Here is a 24,176-nt window from a genome sequence, read left to right on the forward strand (position 1 = left end):
CTGCCTGGCATGTATTTGAGAGGGACACACCGGCATCCTTCACTCCGAGGACACGGACTTACCTTATTTGCGTTAGTCATTGCCTCTTCCAAAAACTGTATCTTGCTCTGAAGTGCGTCTATTTGACCTCTTTTAGCCGTGATTTGCTTCTGCATCCCCATGGCCACTTTCATAGCTGGGGGGAAAAAAGGAAGCAAACCGCCTTCATTTTTAAGGTTTCTAAATTTTGAGCACCGACTATAAATTGATGGTTAAATACTGGGACACGGGGACACGATTCTCCACGGCACCTGGACAGTTTCCAGAGAGTGATATGACAGTTTTCAGCAATTGCTCAGAGATTTTGAGCTGAAATTGATGTTTTGTGATTTCCTTCCTATTGATATTAATTTCATTGACTGTAATAACTTGCCGTATCGCCCATGGTTATAATATTGACCGAATTCATACTCACCCATATAGAAAACATATACATAAGCACAGTCATATAATGAATAATATATATAGTATTTTTACTAAAATAATTTTCCAGAAACTCATATTCAAAATACCATAAAGACATCTCTTACTTGTTCATATGTTATCCTATAAACATGTCACAGTGACTGTGTAAGGCATCTATTATTAAGTGATGTTTTTAAAAAGTCCTGCGATGCCACAAACCATTCAATTTTCATTCCCATGGTTACTGCATGTGTTTGCAACTCATTGCTGTTTCAACCATCACATTCACAGCGTGAGCATATATGGAACTATTTTAGTAAAACTAGGGACGGGATGAGAGCGTTCAAGGCAGGCAGGAGGCAATGACCAGTTCAGACACAGCAGCCCCTGAAAAGATCTAGGAAGCTCATCCTCACTTGGAAATTCAGAGCCAGAGACCCATGTTGTTTTCCACTGGCAGCTGAGGAAAGCGGTTTGAAAATGCCATGGCTTTGGGTCAGATCCAGATAGAGCGTAGAGGGTGAAAAGAGGAACTGTATCATTCTTTAGAAACAAACTCTCAGAGGATGAAAGGTGTGACTTCTTGCTAACAAGACACAGTTCCTCTAGCTAAGCTGTCAAAACAGGGCTGATCGGGCAGAGCACACGGCTTTCCTGAGGGAGTGATAGTCCACCATTTGCTCACCGCTCACCTCATTCTACCGCTCGGAACAACTCTGGTCTCATTAAGCTGTCATGGTTGGCCTTCGAAACTTTTCTTCAATCTTTTTAGTGTGATTGGGGATGTGGCTGAAATGCCTGGAGGGCACTGAGGAGTGTGGGGGAGTGGGGGCGGGGGAGTGGGGGCGGGGGAGTGGGGGGAGGGAACAGACCCCAAATGGGCCTCCTTGAGTACCTCTTCAAACCCTACCATTTTCTTGGTGTTAACCAGCAAAGGAAAAGCTGAACCTGCAAGGGAGGCACAAAATACAGGATGCTTCGAGAACCTGTGTGCTGCCTCTGGACAGGGGCCATGATAATCTTCTCTGAATGGCTCCAGTTTTAGTATATGTGCTGCTGAAGCGGGCACAGAAATCAATTTTTTGACATTAAAAAATATTGAGAAATAAAAAAATATAGACTATACTTAGCTTAATGTTTATTCTTTTTTTTTTTCAAAGATTTTATTTATTTATTTGACAGACAGAGATCACAAGTAGGCAGAGAGGCAGGCAGAGAGAAAGGAGGAAGCAGGGTCCCCGCTGAGCAGAGAGCCCGATGCGGGGCTCGATCCCAGGACCCTGAGATCATGACCTGAGTCAAAGGCAGAGGCTTAACCCACTGAGCCACCCAGGTGCCCCTAACTTAATGTTTATTCATATATCTTAATATATATTCATATTCATTTATACATACAGCCGTACCAACATCTATATGAATGATATGACAGCAGATAGCCTTCTCTCTCAGAATTAATACGGGCAGCAGGGGATAAAGGGAACAATGGAGTTAAGTGGTGACAAGGGACCACTCATCCCGGCAGCTCAATTCCCAGGGCTTTATCCCATTTTTACCACAGAGAAAGAATGAGGAACTGACAACCACAGACTTATAGTTTATGTTGATAATGAACATGGGAAAAATGAGGGGATGAATGAAAATCATCGGTAACTTGTATTTTTAGCAACAGTTCCTTAAGAGTAATTAATTGGCACTTACAGACATTGAGATCTGTTAGAAATTACTGAAACAGCCACAGGAAAAGACTCCGATGTTTTTGGGATTAAATGAAGCACATGGCCTTTTCCCTAAAAAACCCTGAGCAGAATGTCTGCTCTCTGACACCTGGCATGGGTGCCCCTCGCTGTGTCTCTCACAGGGTGCGGCACCCAGAAGAGGTGGCACGTGACATGTCCAGGTCTGTGCTTTAGTAAATCTATACTTATTAGTTAGAATAATGGAGTTAGAAGCAGGAGAATAAAATCCAGTAAAGCATACCATGACCATCGGATCCTTCCATTGACTTCAACGTATTTCTTGTTTGTTCAAGTTCAGACTGTGCGGACTTTAACTGCATTTTCAGTTTGTTTGTAGTAGCTTCCATTTCTTCAGTTTTGTTTCGGAAATTCCTTTTTAAGACTTCGTAGTCCTCTGTACCGTGCGATAATAACCAATGGTTACTTTTGTCTATGCCATTGCATGAAGTGCACCTTACTTGTAATTAATAGTCGCAGAATTGTAGGGCTGGAAGAGACTTCCTTTAGCGACATCATTTGTTAGAGAAATCAGATGTACAGTCACATTTCCTGAGTGGATCCTCCTCCTTTACCCCCTGACTAGTCACCGTTTTCTCCCATTTCTTGGTGGTCATACCCACCACAACAGATCTCACCACCACCTGTAGGGAGGTGAGTCTCCAAGACACGGTAAGTAACCGGAGGTTGCCACGTGTTCTGTCTTTTCAGCTCCAGTAATTATTAAAGTATTTGGCACGCACTCATCATTCTACACAAGAACACACCCCCACACACCTACTCACCTTTTTATATACTTATATATGGTGGATTCACACATAAAGGGGACAGAGAGAGCCAAGGCCTCTTCGCTGCTGTCTACCCAGACATGTCCATGTGGATGTCCCAGCACCACCCCACCAGCTGTCTCAGACTGACTGGAGCTCACCCTCTGGCCCTCAAGCCCGCTCCTCCGAATGCTTTCCCTCTCTCGGTTGTTGGTGACCAGCGCACCGTTCTCCCAGTACCAGAGACCTAAAGCCTGAAGGCTGCACACAACTCCTCTAATCACAATCGTCAAAATACTCTTCATTCTTTCTCTCATTTTCACTGCCACTGCCTTGGTTCAAGTTTTCATGGCTCCCTGGGGCCGCTGCAGGATCCCCTCTAACTGGCTGGCCTCTGGCCCTATAGTCTTGCCTTTCTCTATTTACCTGCCAAGACACTGTCCTTTCAAAATGTACATTTGATGACAATAATCTCCTACTTAATGTCTCTTGCTGGCTCCGCACTGTCTGGCTCTGCCCCTCTATTCTGCGTCATTTCTTAGCCCTGGTTCCTTTGCACTTTTACTCAAGTGCTTCTGAGGTCACATTGTTATTTCAGGCCTTGTGCTTTTGCCCACGATGTTCTCTCTGCCTGGGCTGCCCTCCCACCTCTTTTTTTTTACCTGCCAAATCCCTTTTCTTCCCACAAAGTTAGCAGAGGAGGTGTGAACTCTACAGCAGACTCTCCTCCATCTGCACCCAGCACCCCAGGCCTCACCCACTGTCCGGTGACCCATTCTATAGAGCTCTGGCTTGCAGCTAGCCGGGATCCTCACTCTTGTGTTCCCAGGGCCTGTCTCAGTGTCTGGCCTAGTAAATGCTCAGGAATCCTTGACTGTGTGTGTGGGGGTGGGGAGGGGGGTAGATGACACCTGTAGCACATTAATCGTGAACTAAAAATATTTTATTTTTAAATTTAAGATCTTGATTGATTTTTCAAGAAAGCTCCACGTCTGTTTACGCATGTTGCTTCATGATGAAACCTCTCATCAAGATGTTGACTCAAAGGACTCAAGGTTTCCACTTCCCTCACCCTTTTCTCGAAAACTCCATAAAGAAGGGCTCCTGGGTGGCTCCATCAGTGAAGCCTCTGACTCTTGGTTTTAGCTGAGGTCATGAGCTTGGGGTTGTGAGACTGAGCCGCCTGATGGGCTCTGCGCTCAGTGGGGCGTCTGCTGCTCTCCCTCTCCCTCTGCCCCTCCCCCACTCACACACACTTGCACTCTCTCTCTTAAATAAATAAATAAATCTTAAAAAAAAAACCCAACTCAGTCAAAAATTTCATGGACTCTGAGGCTGACTCAGATTAACAGTTAATGAGTGCAAGATGTGGGGGCTCTGTGAGCAGAAGCGGGATTTCGGGGCAGCGTGACTCTCCCTGTCCAGGATGTGGGAAGAGCGGCCATGTTGCCGCCACGTTTCGCGACAGTCCCAGCGTCCGGGCTGGACTTCCCTGGCCGCGCTCCTCTAGTTGTCAGCCGAACGAGAACCAAAGGAACCTACCTGTAAGGCTGTTCAACTCACTCCTACCAGTTTTCACCTCATTTAGTAACTGATCTCTCTCCTGTTTGATGTCCTTCACCGCACGGAGCCGCTCGGAGCCCGCATTCACCAGCTTCACCTTTTCCAGCTCCAGGTCACTCACTCGGGCCTCAAGCTCCCGTATCTTTGCATCTTTTTTATCTTTTAAAATCTAAATGTAGGTATAAATATAAAGGACAGAGTAAGAAGTAAAAAAATATATATGTACAAGTACTTCTGGTGGACATTGTATTGGTGTGCTCTCTGTATTTAATAGCTTTTCACTATTTCCTAGGATACTGAATTTTTATTTTATTATAAAACCTCAACAGTAAATGGGAAAGCAAAAGGAACACTTCACCTTTCTTTTAACCCTAGAAGTCCATTTCCAATATCGTTTGCAATAACTCTTCATTATTTCTATTCCTTTTTTTTTTTCTTCATTCCAAAGAGGAATATACTGGGCACCTACTCTGTGCCAGGCACTACTTTACATCTTGGGACAGAGGAGAGAGGGGACGCCTGAGGGGAGGCAAGTGAGGCCCCAGGCGAGCGCCCTTCTGAGCTCTGAGTCCTGGATGCCTCACTAAACTTACTCCATCCTGGTCTCGAATAGCAGGAAGGTCATTGTCCCCAGGGAGCTCACATTCCAGTGAGAGGAGAGAGACAACAACAACCATTTAATAGGTACTAATGAGCGACCTCAACAAGGAATCAAAGAAGGTGGGGAACCAGGATGAATGCCCGGGAGGGCTCTGCACGTAAGGGGTATGTTGGTATGCTGACAAGAGCCCAACTGTTATTAGAGCCTGCAACAGGGTTGGCCCTCTGCTGGTGTCTGGGAACTTGGACTTGGGAGGGTTCCCACCACTCCAACTGATAAGAGCAGCTCTCTGTGCCTAAACCAGTTCTGCAAACAGAATGATTTATGCAGAGCACCTGCTCTCCTTCTGGAAGCCCAGAATACTTGCCAGGCCCTGCGTGTTGGTGTGAGCAGTCCTCCGTATGAAAACCCTGGGGACTGGGTCTCCAATGAGTGCCCTGGTTGGCAACACGTGACACGCAGTCTCGGATTCTTGCTGGGGGAGGGAAGCGCGTCCTCCGTGACTCTGCAGGACAGGACTTCGGGAAGCCTGTGCCTCACTTCCTCCATGGATCTTTGCCCGTTGCTGACTTTGCTTTTTATTATTTCCCGGTAATAAACCGTACCCAGGAGCACAACGACATGCTGAGTCCTGTGAGTCCTGTGAGTCACCCCAACGAACGGCTGAACTGGGGGTAGTCTTGGGGACCCTGACCCTCTCCACTGGGCAGAAACCTCACAGAGGGAGGTAAAGATGCAAGTGATGTGACAGGCTCAGGGACAGCTCTAGGCACAGGTAATGTGTTCAGGGAACAACAAGGCCATCAGAATGGCTGGCAGAAACCAGAATGTGCTATCCCAAACATGCCTCTTTGGCATAAGGATTATTTTGAGCAGATTATTTTGAGAAACAGCAGGCACAGGGGAAGGTCTGAAAATAGAGGATGCACTTTAAGGGATACTCAGACTTGTAAAGGAAGTCTCCATTTATAAGGATGTCCCTCGGGAAAGGAAGGATGACTAAATTATAAGAGAATCTTATCAATGGGGAAAGCATGGCTTCAATCTACAAACCAAACCTCCTTCCTTTATCCACAGTTTTCCTAGTCACCTTCCCATGGCTTCTCTCCCACACCCTTCTTTTGGCTAAAGATGGTATTTAAGCCTGAATTCTAAGCCACCTGAGTTACTAATTTCCCTGGGTTTCTCACTTGTATATATGAGATTCATTGACTGGTTTTAGGATTTTATTTATGTATTTGAGAGAAAGATTTTATTTATTTGAGAGAGAGAGGGTGTGAGCATATGAGCAGGGGGAGGGGCAGAGGGAAGAGAGGAGGGAGGAAGCAGACCCCCCGCCCCCAGCCCCGAGCAAGGGGCCAGAGAGGACTCAAACCTGGACTCCGAATTATGACCTGAGCCAAAGGCAGACACTTAACCAACTGAGCCACCCATGCATCCCCTATGAGATACATTTATTTTTTTTTTTCTTTTTTGAGAGATACATTTATTAATAAACTTCTTTGCTCTTCTCTTGTTGATGTGTCTTGGTTACTGAGAATTTAGAAAGACAGATAGAGAAGGATTTCTCCTGCTCTACATTGGAGTGGACGAGCATGAGGAGGAAGTAGTCAGACATAAAGTCAGAGAGGGAGCCATGGGCAGGACAATGTAAGGATGTGAAAGTTCATCCTGAGTGAGACAAGCCATTGGAGAGTTTTCAACATGGGAGTGATAAAATGTGACATTTTAAAATCTAATTCGGGCTGCTGTGTGAAACATAAACAATGGTAAGGGTGAAGGTAGGTGTGCCCTTGCAGTGGCTGCATTCCCACCAACAGTGCAGGAGTATTCCTTTTTTTTTTTTTTTTTTAAGTAGGCTCCATGCCCAGCATAGAGCCCAATGTAGGGCCTGAACTCACCACCCTCAGATCAAGACCGGAGCAGAAATCTACAGTTGGACGCTTAACTGACTAAGCCACCCAGGCGCCCTGCGTGTTCTTTTTCTCCACAACCTTGTCAACACCTGGTGGAGATGGGTGTCTTCTCTATGCTACGCGCCCAAGTCCACGTCAGTGTTGTACGGAGGAGCTGAACTGCTATCTTGTACACCTGAAACGAATACGACGAACTATGTTAACTGTTCTTTTGTTTCACAGATACGGAAGCCAAGATTGGGCAAGCAGTGCAGTCGGTGAGTGGTGAGGGATGGGATTCAGTGCGAGAGCTGTCTGGGGAGGGAGGAAATGCTTCAGACTGTGGGATCAGAAATGGCTTCATGAGGAAGCTGGATTTCCTGACGTTTTCCTCTTTCGTACCGGCAGTCCCGAACCATTTTGGAGCCACCCCTCCTTTCAGAATCAAATAAAGGGATGGATCCTCTCTCACAAAAACACACAGATGCACAAATACCTTCAAACCATCTCAGAGGGTCCACAGACCCTCCTCACGGAGCCCCTCTTCAGTGACTTAAGTCAACTTCCTCATGAGGGCAAAGACATTTCAGAAGCTAAACCGCCAAAACCCTCTACAGACCTTGAACTCCTGGAGCTCCAGCCTCCTGTCGTTGATCTCCTTCTCCAGCTGAGCCTTTTCCACTTGCATGGCGCCCGCCGTCCGCCCGTGCTGGCCAACCAGCTGCGTCATGTTCTCAATCTGCTGGCGCAAAATCTCGATCACCTTGTCCTTCTCTGCCATCTGTAGCCGGAGGGCCTCACACTCGGTCTGCACATTTCTGAGGTGGTCGCCCTCGGTTTTCAGGTGCTGCAGCTCCTGCAATTTCAGGTCCACGCGGGAGCGCAGCTTCGTGATCTCTGAATTGGTGGCCTCGATGGCTCTCTCCTTCTCCTGCAGGGAAGCGGTCAGGTCTGATACGGTCCTCTCGGAGCTCTCCAGGGTCATCTTCTTGGCGGTCAACTCTTCTACCACTTTGCGGAGCATCTCTTTGGTGGATTCAAGCTGGGCAGTCAAGGAGGACACTTTCTCTAGACTTTCATTCTTGCCCTGAATCGCTGCCATCTGATTGTGAAAGAGAAAGAAATTTTCATGGATTTGGGCAGATAGATGAGTTTAAAACAAGTTAGCTCACAAACATGAAATCACGAATCCGGTAATAGCGACTTAGGCTAACTCAAATCGTTCTGCTGTCACGACTCTGTGCAGACCACAGACCAACTTAATTAGACGGCGGTGGAGAGACAGTCATTAAGTAATAATGCTGCTCCAGAATGGCGTTCTTGTGTGGGAGCTTGGGAAGTTTCCTCAGACGTGTTTTCTGGACCGGTTTCAATCAGGATGGGGGAGGTGTGGCAGGGCTGAGGCTGCCGCTCTCCCTCACCATTCCCCTCCAACTTGCCCCTTAATTCTACCTCTGAGAGAAAAGTGAATAATGGCTTTTATCCAACACATGCTCACATTCTCAGGTCCTTGTCCAGAAAAGGGTAAGAATGTAACTCCCAGTGGCTCCTTTCACCTTTCTTCATGCCCAGGTTGGGCTGAAGAGTAGGAAAGTGCTTTGCCAGGATTCTAAGCCAAAACTGGTCCCTTTGATTTGCGTTCACATTTTAGGAAGCTTACTCTTTTGTGGAATGCTTTTATGTGTCTGTGGCAATACGTGGCATTGGAACCGTGTCCTTTCTGTCCTAAAGGCTCAGGGCTGTTAATAAAGCATTCCACATTTTGCCACTAGTGCACTGAAATGGACTGCATCCACCTTGTGTATCTCTCGGTCTCAATCAGCCTGGGGGAAAACCAAACCAAACCAAACCAAAACAAAAAAACCCAAACCAAAACCATGTGCTGGAACCCTTTGATCCTGCTGTTCCTCAGACCCCTGGTATGGTGTGATGCTTTTCTGAAATAAGCAACCATAGGTTACCAATTTCTAGCAACCGGATGACAGTCTCATTAGTCAACCATGAACAAAAATGAGATGAGGCTTAACACTTTATCAGTGGTCAAAAATATAGAAAGAAATAACAGGTTTTCATAACTTGCTCAAAGAATCCTAGCTCTATTTTAGGGCTACTTCCAGGTCTATTCATGTTTTTTTACAAAAGCTCAGCCGGCAACACCTAAAGTCCATTTTTCCCTGCGAGGAGACTACTGGGGAAGCCACCCCGTGTCCTGTCTGACCTGCCGCTCCATCTGGCCCTGACACTCGCTCTTCATGGACTTGAGGAGGGCTTCCAGGCGCTGCACCTCCATGTTCCTGTCGTCCAGCTCCCGCCGCAGGTGGTCGATGGTGATGCTGTTGCCTGTGTCCCGGTCCCACAGACGCTTATTCTGCTCCTTCTCCAGACTCAGCTCCTTCTCTCTTTTATGCAGGTCAGCCTACAAGAAGTGAGGTATGTCCCCCGACTTGTATGAAATAGAGTAAAAATCTTATTTTCCTTATATCATTTTTGGAGGTTTTAGGGGATGCGAAAAGACTTTGATTTTGGAATCTTATTTTTTAATGGCTTAAGAACAATTATCTACTAGATAGAGAAGTTAACATTTTGCTTACTTAAAACTTCTTGCATTACAAGTAAATCTCAATGGACTAGACCCCGCCCAATATAGAATAATATTAAGACACAGTAGATTTTTAAAGTCATCCTGTTTTTGAATTTTGGGTTTTCTAGCAGAGGCGTTATACCTCACATCGAGTGTGCTCCTGTAATAAAGAAACACTCAAAAGTTTGCAAGAACAGCAATAGGAATGTGGCCGACCGCTTCAGAAATGACAGGACAGCGTCTGGTCCTGGGAGTGGAGCACTGTGGGCTGTGAACAGAACTACCTCCCTCTTTAGTAGTGAAAAAGATACACAGAGTTTACTGTTAGCAAAAACTAAATAGAGTAGGAGAAACACGGACACACAGCTCTTCAAAGGACTTAGGACCCAAAGGGAAAGGTAAGACACAGACACAAAGAACTGGAAGTGGTTTTTCACTGAAGACACAGAGTTAAGCTACAAAGGAGATCAAAATACTTCAAGAAGGCATTCGAGTTGGGCCTCACCAACAGCTGGGAGGTGCCGAGATCGGGAGAAAGGGCCTGGAAAGGGACTTGTGTGGTTTGGTTGGCGCACGGGGCATATGCAGAGAGAAAGGGCTGGACTGGTGACCGGGAGCTGGGTCGGGGACAGTCCCCAAAGGAAGGGAGTCTGGCTTTTATGGGGAACGTCATTTTTGAATGAGAGTGACATGACCAGAGGGATATTTTACGAGAGGTGAGCAGGGCAGCACTTTACGGGCCAGACGGAAGAGGGGAGAGACTGGAAGTAGGAAACCAGGTCGGGAGACACTGCCCTGCCCTGGTCTAAGGATGGGCTTGGGAAAAGGGGTAGTGGTGGTAACGATGGAAAGGACAGGAAGGGTTTCTGGGTCTTTCAGACAATCTGCAAGATATTCACGTTAGGACTGAGGGCCTGAGGAGACTCGCAGTGGGAGGGAAGGAACTGAAGGATTATCCCGAGGTTTGGAACTTGTCACACAGTTGCCAGCCCTGTCTTAGCGCGTGGCCCTCCGACCCCTGCCAGCCTCCGATGGACGGCTCCGTGTGCAGAGGGCGCTCGGGCCTACGCAGAGCCTGGGAGGGAGAGGAATTTCCTCTCCTGCACTGCTAACATCAGGCAGAGTGCCAAATGTGTCCTTTCCTAAATTTCCCAGCCTCTGGTACCTCTAACAGGGCACAGGTTGCTTCGCTATTACTGGAATCGTATTTCCTTAAAAAAAATTCTTTTTTTTAACCTAAACTTCCTTTCAAATTGTCTGTGTTTTGAACGTTATTTGGCTCTAAACTAAACACCCAATACTACCTCAATTTAGTCCAATACATTCATCTAACTGAAAGATGGGCCGGTTGAAGACTAGCTTCACCTAACTTATAAGCCATAACTGCTTAAGGAAAAAAATAGGTAACGTTTAGAATATTACTTATATGCAAAACTTGAATATTGTCAAGACAGTCTGTTGCGTATGTATGCACAAATATTATGTAGAATTTGTAACTTTATAAAGAAAACCATTTTTGTGAAATACTTTGGTAAGAAACTTCCCAGAATTAGTATTTATTTACTTATTTATTTAAAAATATTATTTATTTATTTATTTATTTGAGAGAAAATAAAAGTGTGAGAGAGAGCATGAGAGAGGAGAGGGTCAGAGGGAGAAGCAGACTCCCCGCTGAGCAGGGAGCCCGAGGCGGGACTGGATTCCAGGACTCCAGGATCATGACCTGAGCCAAAGGCAGTTGCTTAACCAACTGAGCCCCCAGGCGCCCCCGGAGTTAATATTTGGAGCACAGTCTTACCAACAGCTTTTGAAGCTGATCATCCAAATTTCCAGATTCCTGACTGAACTGGTCACGTTCCGTCCGTGCCTCGGTTAGTTCTGAGTTGGCAAGGACTAACTGCTTTTCAAGCTCTTCTATCTAAAAGGAAAGTACAAATCAATCTGACTATGTTAGTGGGGAATATAAATAAGTACAGCTTTTGGGGAACAAATGGTATTATTTTGAGGGCAAAAATAAAAGCTTATTGTGTTTTACAAAGTTTTCTAAACTTAAGGTCTACGTAGAATTTAATTTAGCCAGGGAAATTAGCCAAAATGCAGTATTTGATACTGTTGGATATGGGCATTGTCTATAATCTCTTTCACACTATTCAAAGTTTCTTTCCTATGAATATGCGTTCTGTCATTCAGTATTTAAGGAAGCTTGGTGCGGCATGAATAACATTCTGTGCAGCCCTCACAAATGACCTGTACTATATGTAGAAGAGCTATTTTGTTTAAGACTATCAGAGTTTCAATAACAAAAGGCATTGACCATAAAAGAATGACTGGTAACAACAAGTTTTTCCATTACTGTCATTATTAGTCAATTTGGAAAGGATGAATGAACTTACATATATGTATATAAATATATTAACTTGAAATTATTTTAAATTAAACGTTAACTTAAAATACTTATATATATATTATGTGTTTCCATCCTCATTTCCTTCGACTATAAAATGGGTGACTACCAGTTTTGAAGGACTGGTATAGGCGCATTTTTCTCTCAGAGACACAACAGCTGTTTGATCTGTGTGACTGTGCGTGTCCATGTGTCAATATGGCAGCAGGCCCGTCACTGTTAATAGCATTCCGACAGCTCTCAACCCGTAGATGCAAAGTAGGCAAAGAAGTCAAGAGCTCAGATGACGCAGATTGTAGGCTTGGACTTTAGCTGAGCCACACAAATTCACAATTTAGATACGGAGATATTAAAATAATGACAACATGTTGATACTTAGTGTGATCACTAAAATACTATTTCATCAGCCAGTAATAAATCCTTCATATCTACATAAATGCTAAATATCCCTTCTTACGTCAACAGGCTTCTAGATTTACTATGTCAAGAATAAAACTTATGGATTGGTTTAGGGGACAAACTGATGACAATTTCTTAGAGAATAGATCAGCAAGACTAATTTTTCTTGATGACTCTTATTTTTTTCTGGACCAGGTTCATGAAGATCTTCATTTATTAATTCAGCACATATTTATGAGTTATATAAACACATATATATGCAACGACCTTTTGATAAGTGTGAAATAGGAGTACATAGAACTTATGTACCTTTAACTACTCATACATATACATGACGGCTTCACATTTACCCAGGGCAGAATCACAGCCTGTAGGGATTGGAATATACATTTTAATATTTCATTGGACATATTTTAAAAATGCCTTTATATTTGACTGTATGTTAGCTATAAGTAAGTAGTTCATAAGAATTAAATGTACATAAGACATCAGGCTACCAACAGAAACGTTAAAAGATTCTAATAATCCTATGAAGAAGCTCTTACACTCTTGTACTCCTTTGGGGACGTATACTGAAAAAAGCCATACCACAACTCAACCTCTGTGACACGAGTAGCTTTTTAAGGAAGATGGGGGAATGATATCAAGTGATATAGTCTCTTCTGTTCTATCATTATTGGGAAAGACCAAATCAGCACACACTTAGTAATAATACTAAGAATCAGCCCACCAACATTTCTTGTGGGTAGACAAATGTAATCAGAGAGGGAACATGACCAGGCTAAGAGTCAAACACTTTAGGTTCTGGCCCATGTTCTGTCACATGACCTAAGTCTCAAGTTTTTTTAATCTATAATTTAAAAAGAATATTCTAGATAATCTTTCAAAGTCCTTTCAATTCTGTGTCTAATAGCTTTTTACCTGAGAAGAACAGTATTATTAAAGCTGAAATTCTATAATTGCCACCTGTTTTGGGAAACAAAATGTAGTCGAAGAAACCCCATTCTGAGCTATAAATGTAATACGAACACCTTCAGTGTTAAGAGTTACTCACACGACCAAAACATTTTCTAGTCCAAACCTGGCAAAAAAATTATTTTCTCTTTGAGCAAAGTATTTGTCTATGTGTTTCAAAAGCTTAAATCAAGACCTGCTATTTTGTCCATTTTCATTTTTTTAAAAAGTCCTGGGTCGCCCTTTGACACCATCAGACTGAAGGGTAAAAATTCAGGAGACCAAAATTTGAAAAAGAAAAGAAAGAAAAGAACAAAGAAAAAGCAAAGAGCCAAGTCCCATCTTCCCACCTAAGTTTATCAAGCGTCAGAAGGTCCTCCAGACCCCTGCAGGAACATTGGTTTTGTAGTTGTCAGTACTGACTCAACTGCTATAGCTCTGCTTTTACCTTTCACTTTTTCGAGAAGAGATATTTCTGTTACTTCATCACTCGAGAAGAGAAATGGAGAGTGAAAGGGAAAACCACTGAAGTAGCAGCTGAGCTGAGCAAACCAGCTGTACAGAGCACTACAAAGCCTTCTCAAACGTCCAGAATAGAGACTGACGGCTGAGATACGTAATCAAGGTTTTTTTTTCTTTTTCTTTTCTTTTCCAATAGCAGCACTGGTTTTCCCTTTCACCATCTATGAATCTACTTTCTGTTTTGGATCACTGGACAAGTAAGTATTTGGATCTCATCCGAATCTTGACAGTGATTTTAGAGACATTACCAATCAAGCCGAATTGTTTCTCCTGTTTTCTGTGCCCAGAAAGACGACACAGACATCGGGTACTGAGCGGTGCTGTGGGTCAGCCCGGGAGTGCGTTGGCAGACTGCGCAAGGAGGTTTGCACAGACTTTCCCGCACAGGATATAGCTCCAGCCAGTGCTACTAAATGTTTACTTTTTGAATGTGAAATTCAGCCCCAAATGCTTTCAAAGTAGGAAACATAAACTGAGAATCCAGATCATGAGATAGTTTTGTTGTCAAAAAGCGAAAGTTAAGAGTAAAGCCAAATCTACAGAGCCAATAGTGACAGCTTCTACTGGTCCAAGTTCGTAAAGGGGAATTCTGGAGGTTCTCCTAAAATGGAAAGAGAAGAATAGAGAAAAGCATTACAGTAGAACATGTTTGTAAGCTACAAAAGCTACATCTACAATTTTCTTTGAAACACAGTCTCTACTTTCATAGGTATGAAAATATTTTGTTAATCTGAAGACACACACTGTCCTCCTAAATGACAATTTATGTTCTCCAGTTGGAAAAGTTTTGCTCAGACCCATCACATCATCAATTCTTTTAAATAATAAGGACGTTTTTTCTGAAGGAGTCTGACCTCAGGTGAAAATACTGTTTCTCATAAAATATGTTGATGCGTAGTATCAACACACTCTTCTAAGTTTCTTCTCACAAAAATCCCACTTTTAATTATAGCTTTTATGTGTTATTTTCTTTGATTTTTTTTTCCTTAGTGTTATTTGGGTAGTATATACTAATACACTCACTAATAAAATCTATTTTATTTTCTATTTTAGCAATGTAAAGTCAAGGTATATGAAAATGCAAGAAATTAAAACAAGGATTTGTGGTTTTTAGATTTCCTATTCATTACAACAAAAACATTTCATAACAATGGAATATTTCATGACTTCCAAATGAAATCCTTTTGTTAACTAGCTTGATTTTTCACATGTATTGATGACATTTCAGTCCAAAGTACATTCAACTCTGTATTAACCTGACAAGATAATCTCCTCTCAGTGCTCCCTGACTAGAGGGAGTTCCTAGTAAGAGCTTAGTTAACCGCCATCTTGCTGCCAACTCCATGTTTTCAATGTTGCTATGAATATCACTGATCTAGATTAGAAGAAGCTAAGGTAGTATGTCCCCCTTATTTTTATTAAATGTTGCCTATTTAAGACTGACAAAAGTATTGGTGATCCACTATTTACATCAAAGCAAAATAAGATAATGATTTTAACATCCTATCTGCCTGTATCATCATATATCCATTTGGCCTCACAACATTCATATGAAAAAGGCTGCAGTCATTCCTCTGGATGCTTACGCTTCTACATGCCAGAGAGATAAAAGTTTATAAAAATTCAAAAGCTGTTTTTGTGTTCTTTAGCTGTCCCATATTCAGTATTTGTTAGAATTTTCCACCAGGCTCACGTTTAGAGCTGGGCAGCACGGCGCAGCATATTGCCGGTGCGTCGGTCAGCAAAAAACGGGTGATAGCTTACGGGGGTCCTTTTGCCAAGCACCATTACCATGGAGAGCTAGCGCTCTTTCAAATTAGGTAAGAGGACACAAGTGAGCTGAGTTTTGCTTAGGACGTCATAGCTTTTCAAAGGGTTTGTCAATAAACGACGAGTAGTTAACCTTTTCAAAACAGGCTGAACAGTGATGAGTCTCGGTTACTGTGGTGGACTAGAACACACCAGCTCCCCCATTTCCTCTCTTGCTGTCGGACCGCCCGTGCTCACTTTTGCCAAGGTGCCTACCTCTAGGAGACTGACTACCAGAGCCTCTTTCTACCCCCTGCTGCTGAAAGCATCCCCATCCTGCGGGGTGGGATCGAGACCTCTTGTACAGGCTTGGTCTGCTTGGAAAGGGGTGGCATTCCTACTATCAATCTTCAGGGGGAAAGCTCGCCCTGAGACAAGAAATTAGACCACAAAAAGCAGGCCTTGGAGAAGCAGAAAACAATAAATGTTTCTCTTTGGGCTTCTGCTTCTTGGTTTAGCCTTTAAAACAGTCTAAGGTTCCTGAAGGCTACCCTTATACGCGGTCGGAAATGACCTTAACAAAGGATTTAGGCTAAGAGCTAAGGGAGTCCTCTGCAAACCGCCACCTGCCAGTATCAGTTCAGCACGTATCAAATCAGCATCTGAAGAGAACAAAGAGCCAGGATCCCCCACGTGACAGGGGTAAACACTGTTCTGCGAAACTTGCCTCAGTCCTATGTGTGTAGCAGAGCCTAAAGTAGGCTATTTCTTGCTGTGGGTAGTGACCGAAAATGCTGGAAAGCCACTGTGGCAGGGGATCCAGATCTGGTAACTGAGGCTATGCTGTTTCACATACTCTTCATTGTTCAGCCTTTAGTAAAGCGCTGTCTAAATGATTTTAGCGGTGTCGCAGGGAATGAAGGTTGAGGTGTCACATTCTGGGCTTGAACTGGGGAGCCGAGGGGGAAGAGCCCCCTCCTGTGGCCAGCACCGGGCTGACAGGGGCCCCTGAGTGAAGCAGCCCAAGGGAGGGCAAACGTCTGGAAGAATCAGAGCTGCGCGAGTCAGCGGCTTCTTCCCAAGGGAAGCTTTTTTCTTGTCCTGTTCCCCTGTAGAACGGGGCGATTTTTTAGAGGAAATCTGTTAACTTCCTTATATTCTATTTCTTCCCAATCAGCTCGGTGTGAGAAGGGGGCTAAAAGTGATGGTTAGAGCAGGAGGCTCTCTGTATTAGAGTGTGTCTTCCGAACGGAGTCAGTTTGGAGAGGAAAGGTGGTGTCCAAAGGCAGGGCCCGGGGACCGCTGGGGTGAGCTGGGCCGCCGCGGGGAAGCAGGGGGGACGGCGGGCAGCCCTCCCACGGGGACTGGAGAGCGCCCGCGCCTCTGAACCGGAGCTCTCTGCTTGCTTCTTAGAGTCTCTATTGCTTTACACATGCTTGCAACTGACAACAAAAAAGCCCTGGGTAAGTGGTGGATAACGACAGCGAACTTCCCCTCGTTAGCTATGGAAAGTGAGAGAATAAAAACAACAGAATATCAAATTTTGAAGTTTTAAAAGGGTTTACGAGAAATTGTGTGATGAAAGATGCAGATTTATTGTCCCAATTGTTTTTTATTTAGACTAATCTTATTAATTCGGTTTGCTACCCACACGGCGATTAAATCTGGGAGTTGAAGTGAAACCTAAGAGGTAGGCCCTCAAGTACTGAGCAGTAGGGGGAGACTGCCTTGTTCCAAAATATTTGTTAGAGCTAAGCCTATACAAAAAAATTCAAGCGCTCTTATTTTTAACTTATTTTTTTAGAAACTTACTTGAAGTATGAAAAACTTTTTTTCCACAAATGAATTAATTTGGGCAAATAATTTGAATTAAAATTATTCATAATTTTTTCATCAGATGTAGTGTTCAATAATTCATCAGTAGCCTATAACACCCAGAGCTCATCACATCACATGCCCTCTTTAAAAATCACTTATAATTTAACATATAGATATTTGCCAAACTCCTACTCCATCTTAAAAGCTGCTTTTAATTTGACATTACTCTGATGCCTCATTTTCAAATAAACTATTAAAAATTTGGAACTGAATCTGTGCATAATAGTGTGTGGACACAGAGTGGCCAAATCTAACCTCACCTTGTCTTCGTACATCCTTTTGGCTTCTCTTAACTCAGAACGTAGCTGAGAAACAGTAGATTCCAGATCGCTGAGTTGACGCATATACATTGAATTCTGGTTTCTTGCTTGTTCTCTAAGAAGAGTTTGAAAGGGGGATAAAAGCAAACAGCAAACTAAGCAGAAGTGTGATATCTATACGTACGCCAGCATTTAGACACGGCCACCAGTTCTTTTACATCATATAACTAGGTCAAAAGTCTTTTATTTTCCAAAATAGCTTCTCAAAAGCTTCAGCTCAACCATGCTGCTAAGTGCTGAAGCTAGACAGTGTGTATTAGGTTCATTTGTTTCATTTGTACTATTTCTCTCTACTTTGGTATATGATTGAAAATGCCCCTGTAGGAAGTTTCAATACGTGTAAGCTCAAGTTATAAAATTATTTATATGTATACATCTATATTTTATATATATATATTTACACATACCCATATATAATGTATGTGGTTTTGATTAATCCTACCAGTTGTAATATGAACAATGTTTAAAACACCCAATTCCAAGAGGCCCAAATGCGTGCAATAATACTGCTTTTCTTTCCCAGTAGTAGAGAACACGGGGTGGCGGGGCAGCCACTGCCCACAGGCCTCTGCTGCACCGCACCGCGGACCCACGTGATGTACTCCTGTCCATCCCTGGCCAGCGAGGACAGCCTTACAGGGAATTCGCATCTAACCCCTGGCGTGCAGACAGCACAGTCCCCCTGTCCCACTGCTCTTGAGCACAACAAGTGCGTGGCACCACCTGGGAAGGATCGAGAGAGACTGAGCCCAACATGCCCGTGCCCCGTCCTCTCAGAAAGGCAAGGAGCTTGTGGGCCGACGGGACGTGCAACTCCTAGTGACCATGGCCTTTAGAAAGGCAGTCACAGCACACTCGGTGTGCCAGAAGGGGAGGGAGACGTACACAGAGGCATCACTACCTCATGCCCTTCTAGGTCACAGGCAGAGAAACACACCAAAAGCAGTACCTGCTATGTAAAGTACTTTTACACAAAGGAGGAGAAAAGCCTCAAGAACGTCCAGTTGCTCTCCCGTTTCCTATTCTCGAAGGAAATATCTCCACCCATTACGGCTGTGGGCTTGGCTGGCCTCCTAGGGCGGGCCTGTGTCATGCCTGGAGTCCTGTCCTGATGCTGACCTTGTCACTCTAACCCCACCCCCACCCCACGCAAGCTGTTGTCACTTAGGGCAATAATACTGTGACGGTGGTCGTGTGACATTATCTTTGCGTAATCCTTTCCATTCATTTAAATGTTAGAGAAGTTTTACTTTCTCATAAGAAAGTAAATTTGAAAGCAAAAGCAAAGTAAAGCAAAGTAAAAATTTTAAAGCAAATTTTAAAAGACTTTAGAAGAGAACATTAATGAAAATAGAGTATCTAAAATGAGGATTATGAATACCAGTTTCAAACCACCGGGACACACGTACTGAATGATTTCCAGCTGACTCTGGATGCTATCGGCCCGGCTTCGAGCGCTGCTGGCTTTCTCGGTAAGGCCCGTTATCTCAATTTCATGCTCACTTATTAACTGCTCAATCCTATAAAAAGAATGTGTGTGATGTTCATTATTTGGTATATAAGATTTTGCTTGACTACAGGTTATTCTAAAAATTAATGATTTTCAAATTTTCAAACGCTCTCAAATTTAGTATTCTGCTTTGACTTTGAATATGCTGCTTATTTTAAGTTTTAGAATTCAGATTTTTAAAAAAAATTTTACAGTGTAATAAGTTACAAGTACTATATATTATGAGACACATGTAGGGAAGTTTCCTCTAAGCCAAACATATTACAAATATAACAACAGGTTTTTAAATATTCACACTAAATCATAAAGATTTTATATCATAAAGCTTTACATTAAGCTCAGGTCAGGTTTTGCCAACAAATGAGTTACAAAGACTCTCTCCTTGACCAAGCTTTAGTCAGGCTCCTCTGAATCCTATTGTAGGCCTTGACCTTGGCACCCATCAATCCCTCCCCCAACCGCGCTGGCCTGCCCATATCTCGCTAAGTCTGTTTAGATACCACCCGTGATGTCTCCGCTGCCCCACTCACCTGTTCCTTGGCTGTAAATCCCTACTTTCTTGGTTGTATTAGGAGAGCTGAGTCTCATCTTTTCCCCCCAACACAGAACCCCTACTGCAGAAGCCTTGATTAAAGTCTTCCTGAACCTTTTAAACAACTGTCAGGAAAATTTTCCCTTGCCACAAACCAATGAAGAAAACTTTCATTTCAGAACATTTTTGATTTTGGAATTCCTGATGAGGAATTATAAATAACTTTTTTTTTTTTTTTTTTAAAGAGGGAGAGCGAGCAAGCACAGGCAGACAGAATGGCAGGCAGAGGCAGAGGGAGAAGCAGGTTCCCTGACGAGCAAGGAGCCCGATGTGGGACTCGATCCCAGGACGCTGGGATCATGATCTGAGCCGAAGGCAGCTGCTTAACCAACTGAGCCACCCAGGCGTCCCCTGATGAGGAATTATAAACCTATGGTTTAGTTCACTATGACTTTCCATACTTCAGCCAGAAACCCACCTATCTTGATGTTGTTGAAGAAGCAGTTCTATTTTATTCTGTGATTCAGACTTCAGTGCTTCAAGCTGGTCCTCTACCTAGTTACAAAAAAAGAGATGGTTGATTTACAGACTGGCAAATATACATCTTGAAAACTGAAGATTTTCCAACTAAAGGACCACTTTATTGTTTTTAAACACGTTATTTATTTATTACTTGTCATAGAGAAAGAGACTGAGTGCGTATGTGTGCATAAGCAGCAGGGAGGGGCAGATGGCAAAGCAGACTCCCCGCTGAGCAGGGAGCCCAACGTGGGACTCGATCCCAGGACCCTGGGATCATGAGCTGAAGGCAGATACTTAACTGACTGAGCCACCCAGGCATCCCTAAAAGGACACTTTAGAAAGAAGCAAATAAAAGTAATACTGAAACCAAATACATTCTATCACTGTATTTTATTAGTTTACTTTGGTTGGTTATACTCTCATGAGGTCATACAGGCAAATCAAGCTAGTTCCCTTAAAGTACTGAGACAAAGTACTCTTGTAGAAATAACTGTTATTTTAGAGAACAAAAATGAGAACTTGGGTTACTTATAAGACCTTGAAAAATTATACGCCTAATACTATTCTCTTAATGGATTTTAATATAAAATTGAATAGTGTTCTCACCACTTACTGGAAATATCCTCCCTTTAAGATAAGAAATCTCTGTGTCTAATTCTCTTAGGATTTTACTAATAGCCGAGCCCATGTTGCGGAAGTGGAGAGTAGACACGCTGTCGTGTTCGTATATTTTCTTGCCTGAGGCTTCTTCGAAGTCGGCGAGGACGGAGCGGATTTCCTGAAGCACCCCCTCGTGGCTGAGCATCATCTTCCTCAGCTGTTCTACTTGCGCGCTGCTGTCTTTCAGCATGTCCTCCTTAAGGCACTTGGCAGCTTCGAGTTCATGAACTGTGTTTTGAAGCTGATTTCTTAACTCCTCCTGGGATTGACTCTCCCTTCGTCTATGAGATAAGTGAAAGGGAAGAAATAATATTGTAAAAATTCATATTCACACAAGTAGTTTTATACTACAAAGACTAAAACCTTAAAATAATTTTAGGTAACGATGCCCAACCTGATGTCAGCCATGGCATCTCTCTCCATTTGCATCTCTTGAAGTTTTGTTTGCAAATCAATGACCGACTGCCGTAAGTAAAACTTCTGTTTCTCATGCAATTCATTGCTCTGAAAGAAAAAGAAATGCCATGCAAATCAGCCTTTACCAGAGGGATGTATTTCCTTAAATTATTAGGAAATTTGTAATAATTTCCAAAAATCCATAGATCATTAATTTATTTTTATGTGTACTTCCTTCTCCTTTTACCATACTTCAGGGCCTAATTAATCATTTCTCACCTAGGTTGCTGAACTACCTTATCTAGTCTCTCTCAAGCTTGGTCCCTTTAAAATCTATTCTTAATAACCAATACACTATTTCTAAAACAAATCGGACTTCTACCTCAAGATAGGGATAGAAAGAAGTTTTATTTTTGAAAACAAGAAAATTGGTTACAATTTTTTATACAGAAGAGTAAATCCCCACTTCCATCCCACTTAAAAACTTGACAGTGGACAACCACCACCCAAAAGTCAAGGTGTTTTACTACAAAGAAATTCACTAAGATCTCTAAAAACCAGGTACTGAGAGACCTCCCAGCATAACAAGTGATACCACGTGATCGTCCCAAAGCAAAGCCATCAAGTTCTGCCTGTGGATAGAGAGTCTGGCATCAGCTTTTTACTGATCATCCTTGAGTATGAACAAAAACCAACCAACCAACCAACCAACACCGCTGGACACCTGAAGGAAGATTATAAAATGAAACACAGAGACCAAGATTAAACAAAGCAGCAAACACCAGAGAAAAATGATCCAAAGAAACAAAGTAATGCAGCAGAAGAAGACCACTTCTGAAAAACTTGTATTTGCACTGAGATTTGAGATACATCACAGCTGTAAAGTAAGAATGAAACATGATTCCAAAGAAGAGATCAAGTGAGAAGAGTTGAGTTCTTGGAAATTAAAAATGTGCTTCCACACTAAAAAGCTGCAATAGAAATGTTAGGAGTCAAGAAATGTCCCCTCAAAGCAGAAAAAATAGGTAACTTTTGAAAGTAAAGGTAAGAGACTTAGAGATATAACCTAGCAGATAACATTTGACTAACAGACCTACAGAAAGAGAGAACTGAGAAAACAGAGGGAATGAAACTATCAAAGAAAAAACTGAATTCCTCCAAGCTTAAAAGTACAAATCTGAAGACCAAAGGATCCACTAAATCCCCAGCACAATGAATGAAAAAGCTAAAATCCACACCTGAACACATTGTGGGGGATTTTCAGAGACAGAAGACTCTAAAGCTTCCAAAGACAAACCTCAATTAAGTAAAAGCAAAGGAGCAAGTGTCAGACGGACACCTACTTCTCAGTAGCAATGCAAAATGCAAGGACACAATATTTTCAAAGGACTGAAAACAAATGACTTTCAACGTCACCCAGCTAAAGTCACTCTCAGAATGCAAAGATCCATAAAATGTATGCACATATTCCTTCTAAGTTTCTAAAGATGGGCTTTGATTAAATGAAGAAGTAGATCAAGAAAAAGGATGAGAGAAAACAGTGAATCCTGGATATCTTGGATCCAATTAGGAAAGCAATGACAAGAAAACAGTTATACACGGATCTAAGAAACTCACCCAGGCTGGAAAACAGGACAGAAGACTCCTGAAAAGTCATGGATCAAAGAAGAATTTAATGGGCGCCTGGGTGGCTCAGTGGGTTAAAGCCTCTGCCTTTGGCTCGGGTCATGATCCCAGGGTCCTGGGATCGAGCCCTAAGTCGGGCTCTCTGCTCAGTGGGGAGCCTGCTTCCCCCACTCTCTCTCTACCTGCCTTTCTGCCTACTTGTGATCGCTGTCAAATAAATAAAGAAAATCTTAAAAAAAAAAAGAGGAATTTAAGAGAAAACCTACATGATAGTTCTTTAAAAAATATACATATACAGGTTTCACTTATTTGTGGAGCATAACAAATAGCATGGAGGACAAGGGGAGATGGAGAGGAGAAGGGAGTTGAGGGAAATTGGAAGGGGAGGTGAACCATGAGAGACTATGGACTCTGAAAAACGATCTGAGAATTTTGAAGGGGTGGGGGGTGGGAGGTTGGGGGCACCAGGTGGTGGGTATTGTAGAGGGCACGGATTGCATGGAGCACTGGGTGTGGTGCAAAAATAATGAATACTGTTATGCTGAAAAAAATAAAAAAATTTAATAAAAAAAATATACATATACAATAATAAAGGCACACAGCATTAGGAAAAAGAAAGGTAATAACTATCAGAAAAGCAGAAACCTAAGTGACTCAATCAGTTAAGCATCTGCCTTTAGCTCAGGCCATGATCCTAGGGTTTTGGGATTGAGTCCCACATGGGGTTCCCTTCAATAGGGAGTCTGCTTCCCCCTCTCTCTGCCCTTCCCCTACCCGCTTTTGCTCTCTCTCTCTCATTCATTCTCTCTCAAATAAATAAATAAAATCTTAGGAAAAAAAACACCAGAAAAAACACTACACAGGAGAGGAAGTGTAATAGGATACTAGCTGGTTTTGCAATTGACAATGTTTATATAGTCAATATAAGGTTAAGGTCCTTTATCTTTTCTTTACAGTCCAGTCTGAACTTTGGATGCAATAGTGGAAATGGAAACGGATCTGAGAAATGGACAGACATGGTGATAAAGTGACACCAGGGAAGAGGTAACAAAGATAAATGAGGTTTGGAGGGAGGAGCAAGATGGTGGTGGCGGCGACCTAATTTCCTCTGGTCCCAGGA

The 24,176-nt window shown here is 43.0% G+C and overlaps 1 protein-coding gene and 1 non-coding gene across 12 annotated transcripts in view; both read right to left on the reverse strand.

The window, feature by feature from the left end:
• Positions 1-24,176, reverse strand: part of CCDC158 (coiled-coil domain containing 158) — a 101,432-nt gene that overhangs the window by 37,641 nt on the left and 39,615 nt on the right. For all 11 annotated transcript variants that reach the window (XM_047719580.1, XM_047719583.1, XM_047719582.1 and 8 more), the window contains 11 exons: positions 21,429-21,538; positions 20,988-21,315; positions 20,331-20,407; positions 19,220-19,330; positions 17,751-17,865; positions 11,383-11,502; positions 9,222-9,419; positions 7,623-8,105; positions 4,487-4,676; positions 2,422-2,574; positions 63-175 (listed from right to left, as the gene is read on the reverse strand). In XM_047719580.1, coding sequence (XP_047575536.1) covers positions 63-175; positions 2,422-2,574; positions 4,487-4,676; positions 7,623-8,105; positions 9,222-9,419; positions 11,383-11,502; positions 17,751-17,865; positions 19,220-19,330; positions 20,331-20,407; positions 20,988-21,315; positions 21,429-21,538 — 1,998 coding nt within the window. The remainder of the gene's footprint in view (positions 1-62; positions 176-2,421; positions 2,575-4,486; positions 4,677-7,622; positions 8,106-9,221; positions 9,420-11,382; positions 11,503-17,750; positions 17,866-19,219; positions 19,331-20,330; positions 20,408-20,987; positions 21,316-21,428; positions 21,539-24,176) is intronic.
• Positions 1,407-1,513, reverse strand: LOC125094593 (U6 spliceosomal RNA). The gene has a single exon (XR_007125604.1). It is a non-coding gene; the product is annotated as a U6 spliceosomal RNA (small nuclear RNA).

The sequence above is a fragment of the Lutra lutra genome, chromosome 2 (genome assembly GCF_902655055.1).
Source record: "Lutra lutra chromosome 2, mLutLut1.2, whole genome shotgun sequence".
NCBI lineage: Eukaryota > Metazoa > Chordata > Mammalia > Carnivora > Mustelidae > Lutra > Lutra lutra.